General features: G+C 44.9%; 1 protein-coding gene across 1 annotated transcript in view; it reads left to right on the plus strand.

Annotated features, from left to right (window-relative positions):
• The window catches only part of MYOF (myoferlin), a 144,265-nt gene that overhangs the window by 19,298 nt on the left and 113,803 nt on the right, over positions 1 to 11,164 (plus strand). The window contains exons 2-3 of the mRNA XM_006755111.2: positions 1,385 to 1,440; positions 4,502 to 4,593. Of these exons, the coding sequence (XP_006755174.1) occupies positions 1,385 to 1,440; positions 4,502 to 4,593 (148 nt within the window). The remainder of the gene's footprint in view (positions 1 to 1,384; positions 1,441 to 4,501; positions 4,594 to 11,164) is intronic.

An 11,164-nucleotide genomic window follows, 5' to 3' on the forward strand; every position in this document is an offset into this window, starting at 1 on the left:
ATTTGTTCTCACGTGGCCACTCTGGGGGGACTCCTGGGTGAAGGCTGGTCCCAGAAACACCAGGCCGGAATGAGAAGCTTGGAATTTTCAGCCCCACCCCCCACTCTTCTAGGCAGGGGAGCACATTCATGTACTGGGAGGGTGATGCACCCTAACTCCCTGGGGACAGAGCTTGGGACCCTCTCAGACCTTGCTGTATGTATCTCATCTGGCTGCGTATCAGCATCCTTTATGATAGCCTTTAATAAACTGGTAACATGAGTGTTTCGCTGAGTTCTATGCGACGCTCTGGCTAAGAGGGGGTGGTTTATAAGTGAACTGTCGGAAGCACAGGTGACAACCTGGACTTGCTTTTGGTGTCTGAAGTGGGAGGGGCGGCCGTCTTGTGGGCCTGAGCCCTTAACCTGTGAGCTCTGGAGCTTTCTCCAGGTAGATAGCGTCAGAACGGGGTTAAATTGTAGGACACCCACCTGGTATTGCAGACAATTGTTTGGTGGGGGGCTCCGCTCCATACATCCGGTGTCAGAAGTGCTGTGTTTTGTGTGATGGTAAAAGTGACACACAGGAGGAAAAGCTGGTTTGTTTTCTGAAAACAGATGAGCAACATTAGCTCTGATTTTGGTAAGTATCTGGGCACAGAGGGGCCTAATAGGAGCCCCTGCTCTAGGGACTTCGCTCCAAGAAAACTTACACACCAGCTGAACTGACGTTGACTCGACCAGGTAGGCAGGTGTGCTATCGAGCCTCCGACACAAAGACAACCTTGTGTCTTCAGAAAAGGTGGACCAGGAGTAAAGGCAGCAGCCCCCCAACTCTCTGTGGGTCCTGGAAAGTGTTTACCTGTGAATTACCTTGTGCTGAGGCCTGTGGGAGGGAGTCCAGCTTAATCTTTAAACCGTCAGGATCTTGACCACACGCAGAGGCAGCATGGACTTCAGAGCTGAAACTCCGGGTCCTGCCAGCGCACCTCTGCCACGTGTGCGCTCCGACACCCTTCTTCACTCCTTTGAGTCTCCTGTCCTCGTTTATAAAATGGGGACACCTGCATGCCAAAGGTTAGCTGTGTTGGTTTCTTTCTGCAAAAAGCTGGAGAGACAGAGGCCCTGGGTAATCTTGGCCTACAGGAACTGGTGAGGGAGGGGCAGAGGATTGCGGTATTTCCATATTTCCATGATTTTGAGTCCCCCATCCCTAGACCTGGGGATGGGGAAAACGTTTTAGACTGAAACCTGCTGTTGGGTTTGGAAAACTTTGATTCAGACAGATGAAAGGGATAGCCAGGCACATTGTGGCCTTCAGGGAAATGTTCTTTGAATGAACAAGTGAATGGTACCTGCTCTATAAATACTTCTAATTGTTGGTATCTCTTATTTTTTATTTGCAGATGAGAAAAAGAAGACAAAGAAAATTGATAATGAACTCAACCCTGTCTGGAATGAGGTGACTTAATTTTTTTTTTTTAACTTTGTTTCAATGGATAAGCTACATCTGGTGACCCCATCTTTGGTCAGAGGTAGACACTTCCCTTTGGAAGGAGAATCTCTGCATTTCACCTCACCCCTTTCAGACCAAACCTCCGTTGTGGCCAAGGAGGCAGCAGAGCAGTTCAAGGAGACAGCACACAGTGGCATGTCCTGTGCGGTGGAGGTGTGGTGAGCGGTGCGGTGATGAGGGCTGGGTTCTAGCCTGGAGCAGCCTTGAGCTTGCTATGCAGCCTTGGTCCAGTCATGTTGCCTATGCGGGCACATCTGTAGAGCAAGGGGTGGTATTAGACCAACCGTGGGCAAACTACGGCCCGCGGGCCAGATCCGGCCCGTTTGAAATGAATAAAACTAAAAAAAAAAAAAAGACCGAACCCTTTTATGTAATGATGTTTACTTTGAATTTACATTAGTTCACACAAACACTCCATCCATGCTTTTGTTCTGGCCCTCCGGTCCAGTTTAAGAACCCATTGTGGCCCTCGAGTCAAAAAGTTTGCCCATCCCTGTATTAGACCATCTCCAGAGTCCCAGAGGGAACGCTCCATAATGAAAAACATATCTGCCTGTGACTAATCAAGAGTATATCACATGATACGTTGTGTGTCTGGCTGAGTCAAGATATTTACTGTTCTTATTTTGACAAAATAATATATACCAGTATTTAACGTAAAAATTTTGAAAACTTCAGATGAGTATAAAAAATTACCTTGGGCCCTGGCTGGTGTGACTCAGTGGTAGAGCCTCAGCCTGTGAGCTGAAGGGTCGCAGGATTGGTTCCTGGTCAAGGGCACGTGTCTGGGTTGCAGGTTCGATTCCCAGCTCCAGTTGGGGAGCATGTGGGAGGCAACCAATCAATGTGTCTCTCTCACATAGATGTCTCTCTCTCTCCCTCCTTCCCTCCCACTCTCTCTAAAAATCAATGGAGGAAATGGATTTTTTTAATCCTCAGGTGAGGATTAACAAAAAAAATAGTACTTTTGGTCCTACTATCCAGAAGCAACTACTGTTAACATATGGGATGTATCAATAAATGTTTATTGACTAAATATATTTGATAAAACGTGATGTCTTAAAATTAGCAAATTAGCTTCATAAAGCAAGTACAGTTTCTTATCCAACTTTTTTACTATTATATCCTAAGCACATACCTATATCATTTCATTCAAAAGCATTTTTAATGACTGTAAGATTGTATTGAAGGGATATAATATAATTTATTTCCTCCCTCCCCTGTATTTAATACATTTATAGATATATGAAAATTGTAATTCTTTCCACTGAGTAGGATTTTCCTATGCTGGCTAATTTTTGAAAAGTTGATTGTCAGCCCCATTGTTTTTTCCAATAGCCAGTCACACCTCCCTGGGTAAGTGCAGTGATAAATGTCTCTGATATTTTCACTAAGTCGGAGGCTGTGAAGACTTCCTCTCCCAGCTAGTTTCAATATCTCTGTATGAGAAAGACCGAACCTTCTCATTGAATGAGGTGAAGGCAAGAAGCTTCTTAATGCCTTTCTGGAAAGCCCTCCCACAGAGTTCCAAGAATAAAATAAATAAAAGTACATGTACACGTGCACTTAGTGCTTCAGGTCTGAGTGATGCTAGTGTGCCTTTTTTAAAAATATATATATATTTTATTGATTTTTTACAGAGAGGAAGGGAGAGGGACAGAGTCAGAAACATTGATGAGAGAGAAACATTGATCAGCTGCCTCCTGCACGCCCCCTATTGGGGATGTGCCCGCAACCAAGGTACATGCCTTTGGCCGGAATCCAACCTGGGACCCTTCAGTCCGCAGGCTGACGCTCTATCCACTGAGCCAAACCGGTTAGGGCGCTAGTGTGCCTCTTTATATTCAAGGTCAGACCACATGGGCGATGGCAGAGAGGTGTATGATCATGTGAGCAGGTATGTCCTCTGCAGGGCATCATCCATCTGACCCCATTTTGTTTCCCTCCCATTTCCCCCCTCATATTGCAAAAGTATTTATCAAGCAAACTTTTTTTGTTGGTAATCCTGCCCGAGGATATTTTTTCCATTGATTTTTAGAGACAGTGGAAGGGAGAGGGAAAGATAGAGAGAGAAAAACATTGATGTGAGAGACATATCGATTGATTGTCTCCTGCATGTATCCCAACCAGGGTCTGGGATGGAGCCTGCGACTGAGGTACATGCCCTTGACCAGAATTGAACCCGGGACCCTTCAGTCGGAGGCTGATGCTCTATCCACTGAGCCAAACTGGCCAGGGCTCAAGTAAACTTAATTGCAGTTTTATAACTGAAACCGAACCAAATGAAATGCCAACCCCAAACCCATTAGGATTAGTGGGTGTGTTCTAATATGAGCTATGAGACAATTTTCCATCCATTCCAGACCCATTACAAGGAGAATTAAATCATCAGTAGATACTGCTTTATTTAATTCATTTATTATACAATCAATCAAAGGCATCAGTGGTACTGAGTTGATTTTTTTTTTTTTTACATTTGTCAGTAGACAGCGATTTGTTACATTAAGATGAAAGTCTCATCTGACTATAGCACTGGCCACAGTGGGACATTGAATGAGGGGCTGATGCATTTTAGAAAATGTTTTCTAGATCATTCATCTCTTTGATAATATTATGTTTAGGACGAGAAAGTAATTTAAAAATAGCCACTGAAGAAAACATTTTCACGTCTACATTTTATTTTATTCTTGCAACATTGTGGTAGGCATTGTCAGTTCTCTGGCTATGAGGTAGGGGTTGGTGACGTGTCCAGGGACACAGAGCCTGGTAAATGGGAAGCCAGGAGTCACCACCGGGTCCTTAGAGGCTGTCTGGTTTGCTTTCCTACAGCCCTCAGCAGCCTCCAGGCTTAGAATTTAATTTATAATTTAATCACTTCCATCTAACTAGAAATTTGAAAGATTGCCATTGGTGAAGATAATGACCCAGCGTTTAGTGTTGGCACATTTCATTGTCTTCCCTGATCCTTTTAACAGCCTTTTTGTTTTTGTAACCTTTCTGTGGACAGATTTTGGAGTTTGACTTGAGGGGTATACCACTCGACTTTTCATCTTCCCTTGGAATTGTTGTGAAAGATTTTGAGACAATTGGACAAAACAAGTAAGTTGATTTCAACTCTTTTTCTCATTTGGCATATTATTTTACTGTTGTTTATTTTATTAAAAGAGCCCATCTTTAGTAACATTTTATAATACTTCCAATATAATCATACTTTAATTCCATGTCATCCCCCACTTCTGAGCCAATATCAGCTGTGGCTAATCAATCACGGTGCTTTTATTCAAACTTCTACTAGTATATTCCTAAAAGGCTGCAGACACTAAGCCACCTCTAGTCTATCCAGTATGGCACTTAGTCTGAAAGCTATTTACACTCCAGAAACTTCTTTGTTAGTTGCATATAGTCATTTCCTACCTCTGGTGGTTTATCTGAACTGTAGCTATATTGGACACAGGGAAAATACTTTCTCCCAATTATGTGTGACCCATATACATCTCATTCAAATGATACTTCCAGCCCCACTTCCATTTTAATGTCTTATTGGCCTTTTAAATCCAACAGATCTAAACCAGTTTCCTTGTCTTATTGCCTCTATCAATTTCCAATGGGGGAGAGGGGTGTGATGGTACGCCATGGTGGCACCGAGGGTAGTCCCCTGGGTAAAGCTGGGGGGTTCCCAACTAGGTTTCCATGGGACAGAGTGTGCTCAGTAAATTCACTCCATTCCTTGATCTGGACTCGGACCTTATATTGACTCAGAACCCAGTCTTCGGCAAACAATTCAAACCAAACTAGCTTACAAGAAACCAGTGCTTAACACCAGGTTACTTACTTGTTATTTTCTGATGGAAATAAATGCTTGGCAGGAGGGCATTTCTACTCTCTGATCATTGAATTCTCCTTTATGTCATACCACATAAAAAACCAAATTACTCTGTATCCTTGATTGTAAGATGTCATTGACCATAAGATGTACTATTAAATTAATAACAGGTTTGGGGGAGAAGGAAGCCTGATATTCAATACCTGTGTCAATTGTAAGAAGCACCCCAATTTGTAGTATTTTCATTCCTAGTAGAACGGGAATGCATTTACAAATGTATGTCTCAGCCTCAGGCGCATTTGGTATGATCAGAGCTGCAATGACAGCAATAAGTTCAGGTAGGGTCACCATGTGCCCAGATATGCTTAGGACAGTCCTGGTTTATGGTTGCAGCACAACGATTAATAATGCCCCTTTTGCTGTCAACAGTGGCTTGGTTTGGTCACTAAATTAGATGGTCGCCCTAATCACTTGGGATTTTGGAGAAGGACTCAAGATGCCAGTTAGGTGGAGCTTAGAGAGCAGGAGAAGCTGGGACGGGGGAAGGTTGCATATAGTCATTTCCTACCTCTGGTGGTTTATCTGAACTGTAGCTATATTGGACACAGGGAAAATACTTTCTCCCAATTATGTGTGACCCATATACATCTCATTCAAATGATACTTCCAGCCCCACTTCCATTTTAATGTCTTATTGGCCTTTTAAATCCAACAGATCTAAACCAGTTTCCTTGTCTTATTGCCTCTATCAATTTCCAATGGGGGAGAGGGGTGTGATGGTACGCCATGGTGGCACCGAGGGTAGTCCCCTGGGTAAAGCTGGGGGGTTCCCAACTAGGTTTCCATGGGACAGAGTGACCTCAGTAAATTCACTCTATTCCTTGATCTGGACTCGGGCCTTATATTGACTCAGAACCCAGTCTTCGGCAAACAATTCAAACCAAACTAGCTTACAAGAAACCAGTGCTTAACACCAGGTTACTTACTTGTTATTTTCTGATGGAAATAAATGCTTGGCAGGAGGGCATTTCTACTCTCTGATCATTGAATTCTCCTTTATGTCATACCACATAAAAAACCAAATTACTCTGTATCCTTGATTGTAAGATGTCATTGACCATAAGATGTACTATTAAATTAATAACAGGTTTGGGGGAGAAGGAAGCCTGATATTAAATACCTGTGCCAATTGTAAGAAGCATCCCAATTTGTAGTATTTTCATTCCTAGTAGAATGGGAATGCATTTACAAATGTATTTCTCAGCCTCAGGCGCATTTGGTATGATCAGAGGGCTGCAACGAGAGCAACAGTTCAGGTAGAGTGACCATGTGCCCAGATATGCTTGGGACAGTCCTGGTTTCTGGTCGCAGCACAATGATTGATAATGCCCCTTTTGCTGTCAACAGTGGCTTGGTTTGGTCACTAAATTAGATGGTCGCCCTAATCACTTGGGATTTTGGAGAAGGACTCAAGATGCCAGTTAGGTGGAGCTTAGAGAGCAGGAGAAGCTGGGACGGGGGAAGGAGATGAGATCATCAGAGCCATAGCACACGGCTCTGTAAGCCACAACATAAGCTTTGGATTTCATTCTTAGGCAAGCAGGAATCCATTAGAGGGTTTTGAATATGATCTGACTTATATTTTAGAAGGATCACCCAGGCTTTCTGTGTGGAGACTGGAAGTAGAAACCAGTTAGGAGCCAGGGAAAACAATACTGGAAGACTGTTATATGTTCATTTTACACCTGTTGAAACACAGTGGGGCCCCTGGATGACAGCAGTGATGGAAGAGGACAAATCCCCACCAAGGCCCACGTTGGCACCTACTTTGAGCGTTTGGTGTGTATTTCTGGAGATAGAATTGATGTGCGATCTATCTGGTCCTGGACATTTTTCTTTGCAATTTTGAACAAAGAAAACTACAGTGGTTCCTGTTATAAGGGTCCTTCTAAAATTGGGGGCTCCATGCATCTTGCTGAGATAGGTTGCACTTGGTGCCATGGTGTCTACTGAGCAGGAAGACAAAATGAGCAGTTGTTCCTATGGCATTGTTGGGACAGGGGAAGTTTTAGGCCTAAAGGAAAAAGGCAGATTCCAGGCCAAACCTGAAGCTGCTCTTCATTATGCTCTCAACCTTTCCCTCCCCTCCTGCTGGGAGGGCTTCCTCCCCCTGACTTCTCCCAGCACCCAGCGTCCTTATTGCTGCTCCCACTGGGCCTGCCCTCTGGGCCACATGTGCACCATCTGCCAATTCTTTTCTCCAACAAAACTTGTCTGTCCTGTGTCTCAGTCCTTCAAGGTCCTGTGGGCTGAAAGGAACTTTCCAGAAACAGATCCGAGTGATGGCTTAAGGGCTGCTGATAGTTCACTGTGTTAACTTCCCAGGAATGATGGATGACCTTGGGACTGAGGTCACTGGTGACTTATCTGAGGGAGTGGGCAATATGGGAATTCTGGGCCCTGAGGCAGGATCATTGGTAGAGGTCTTTGGTCTTTTCAGTTAGGAGATTCGCTCTCTGTCCGCAGATTTCCCTGCATGGTTGTTTCCTGTCTTCCATGAAAGGCCCACCCTGTCACTGTGTGATAATGATGCCCTGGCATGCCTGTCCTCTTACCATCCTCAGCCAGCAACTGTGACCTTCGGCCTTGGTTCCTCCAACTAAACAATGCGTAGGCGTTAGTCACATTACCTGCAGGGAAAAATTATAGCTGGGTGATTGTTCAGACTATTTGTGTGTTTTGGCCCCGTATCTTCTTGTTGGCTTTTCTACTAAAGCTTCGGCCTTTGAGGACTGCTCACTGCTCAGTGTTAAACGTTTTCCTCACCTGGAAGCGCAGGGTGGGGGCAGAAGATTTTCCTCCCAGCTTAAGGAATGTCTTGCCTGTTAACTTTCCTGTTGTTGTGGAGACTGGCTGTGCAAATATGTCTGCTGCTCCAGGCTCTCACATCTGCTGCTCTGGGGCCTGTAAGCAAACAGTGCCAGGCTGCCTGGCTTTGCCTGTGCGTCCACGCCCACATCCACAGCGACTGCCCCATCCAACCCAAGGAAGCACAGCGCCTGTGCGTCACTAGCATCCCTTCTCAGGCACTGGGAGAGGGCTGGGCATTCCGTGCAGGCTCTGTCTTCCTCACTTTGTAGTCATCCAACTAGCCATCCAGACTGAATGATGGCAAGAGAAGAGCCGGAGGAGCCTCTTGGTCACATGACGAGCATGAAATGCTATTTTTAGCTGAAACATCAGAGTGGAAGAGTTTTCTCAGCAGCTGAAGAATGAGCGTTCCCTTTGCAGGCAGGAGCGTGGCCACCAGTCAGTGAGAACTTCGGGAGTGCCGGGGACTATGTGGAGCCTTTGAATGCATTATCCCACTTAATCCTCTTAGACACCCTAGGAGGCAGGTCCTGTTTGTCCTCAGAGAGGGTAGTGATCCGCTCAAGGTCACACAGTAGGTATGTGTCAGAGTCAGCATTTATAACCAGGCCTGTACTCTTTTTTTAAAAAAAGTGTATGTTTTTATTGATTTTAGAGAGAGAGGAAAAGAAAGTGAGAGAAGGAGAGAGAGAGAGAGCGAGAGAGAAAGAGAGAGAGAGAGAGAGAAAGAAAGAGAAAGAGAGAGAAACAGAGAAACATCAGTGTAAGAGAAACACCAATTGGCTACCTCCTGCATGCACCCCCACCAGGGATCGAGCTTGCAACCTGGGAATGTGCCCTGACCAGGAATCAAACTGGCAACTTTTTGGTGCAGTGGACGATACTCAACCAACTGAGCCACTCCAGCCAGGGCAGGCCTGTACTCTTGATTCTTACACTATACTGAAAACCTATAGGAACCAAAATGTAGGTGGAATGATTGATTACCTTTTGCTACGATGGAAGCAATTTTTCTAATTTTGAAACAAATAAAAGAATACTCACTATCTACTAGTAGCTCCTCCCTAGGTGAACATTTTAAGTAGGCATTTTTATATTATTGAATACTAAAGCACTCATGCTCATGCTCCACAATGGACAAGATAAATTCAGAGACTATAGCGCATCTTCACAATGACCTTGGGAAGCAGATGTGAGATTTGAGCTCAGAGGAGCTGAGACTGGGACATTGATCCCTTGGCAGCCTGGTCCTGTTGAACTCCACTTGAGTTCCTAAAGAAAAATCATCTTTCGGAGCTTGGAAATGTAGGAATGAGAGATGTTTACAAATGTGTGTGTGTGTGTGTGTGTGTGCACATGCCAGGGAGGAAAAAGAGATACCAAGTAGGGCTTTTGCATTTGTTGTTCCCTCTACATGGAGAGCTCTGCCTCTTCAACTGCAACAGATGTAAAATCTTGTCATCTCCGACCTTAGCATCTCTGACCACCCACCCTGCCGCCACTCTCCATCTCTCTGCCCTGTTTTATTTCCTCAGAGCCCTTCTTGCTAAGGAGCTCATGTGGTGCAGGAAGGTGGAGGGAGTCCATCCAGGCATGTAGCTATTTGGGTTAGGTTTTAGTACTCAAGGGTATGTGTGGTCCATGCATCTACTTCACCTCGCTCAGCTTTCACCACCATCTGAAATGTCCTTATCAATTTATTTACTCATTGGCCTTCTACTAGTCAGGAAGGTCCATAGCTATGGTGTTCACACCAGCACTTAGCCTGGCTCTTAGTAGACCCTTAAGAAATGTTTGTTGAATGAATGAACAAGTGAGTTTATGATACAGCCACATCAGTGAAATGTAACATTTCTAAAGAACCTTGCATCTAACAACTAGCACCCTGATAATGGGCTATTTATATGAATTCTGTCCAGCTCAGCTCTCTGGAACAGCTTTCTGATTCCAACTTGGGTTGAAGCTGCAAAGGAGTCAGAATATCAGGGGGCTGGATCACAAGTGAAACAAATACCTGTCCCAAAGCTCATGCTGTTTTATAGGGAGATGTGGAGCTTCTCCCTGACATGACCAAAAACTAGATAAAACATATGTAATAATAGTTTTGGATATTGGAAATCAGCAGCACAGGACGGTGATCCCCGAGAGAGAGGGAGGGGAAATAACTGTGAGCATCCAACGTAATGCTTAGAGAGCATTTTCAGGCTGCAGGGACAGGGAACTCAGCAGATCCATCCTGGTTGTCTCCCAGAGTCGGGGAGGTGCAGATGGGAGTCTAGAGCCACACACACACACACACACACACACACACACACAGCCCCCCTGATTACAGAGGGTTCTCTTGACACTTCAATTAAGTACTGGGCAGTGAGGAAACTACCCTCTGAGGCAGGGAAAGAACCATCTGAATAGAATAGAATATTCCTTGAGACACACACAGGCCTGGGAATTGGTAATGCTCCCACCAGCCAGAGTGGAAAACCTAATTTATGAGCATTGGGTAGAGTACCCAGAAAGAATTTACTTTAGCAATGTGCAGAAACAACAGATGTTTTATTATTAATAGACTAGAGGCCCGGTGCATGAATTTGTGCACATGTGGGGTCCTGCCAGCCCACCCTGATGGGGGCTCATTGGGGGCTAGGCCAGCAGGGGAAGGGGCAGCAGGAGGGCTCCAGGGCGTGCCTGGCCCATCTAGCTCAGTCATGATCGGCCAGACCCCAGCAGCAAACTAACCTACCAGTCAGAGCGTCTGTCCCCTGGTGATCAGTGCATGTCATAGCGAGCGGTTGAGCAGCCTTAGTATATCATTAGCATATTACGCCTTGATTGGTTGAATGGACGACCGGACACTTAGCATGTTAAGCTTTTATTATATAGGATTCACTGATACTCATGGCAGGAGGAATGATTTTGGCTGCCAGCTCTGCAGAATTCCCACCACTCTGCTCCTACTGATTGAATTGTGCATTTAAA

The sequence above is a fragment of the Myotis davidii genome, unplaced genomic scaffold (assembly GCF_000327345.1).
Source record: "Myotis davidii unplaced genomic scaffold, ASM32734v1 scaffold271, whole genome shotgun sequence".
NCBI classification, from domain to species: Eukaryota; Metazoa; Chordata; class Mammalia; order Chiroptera; family Vespertilionidae; genus Myotis; species Myotis davidii.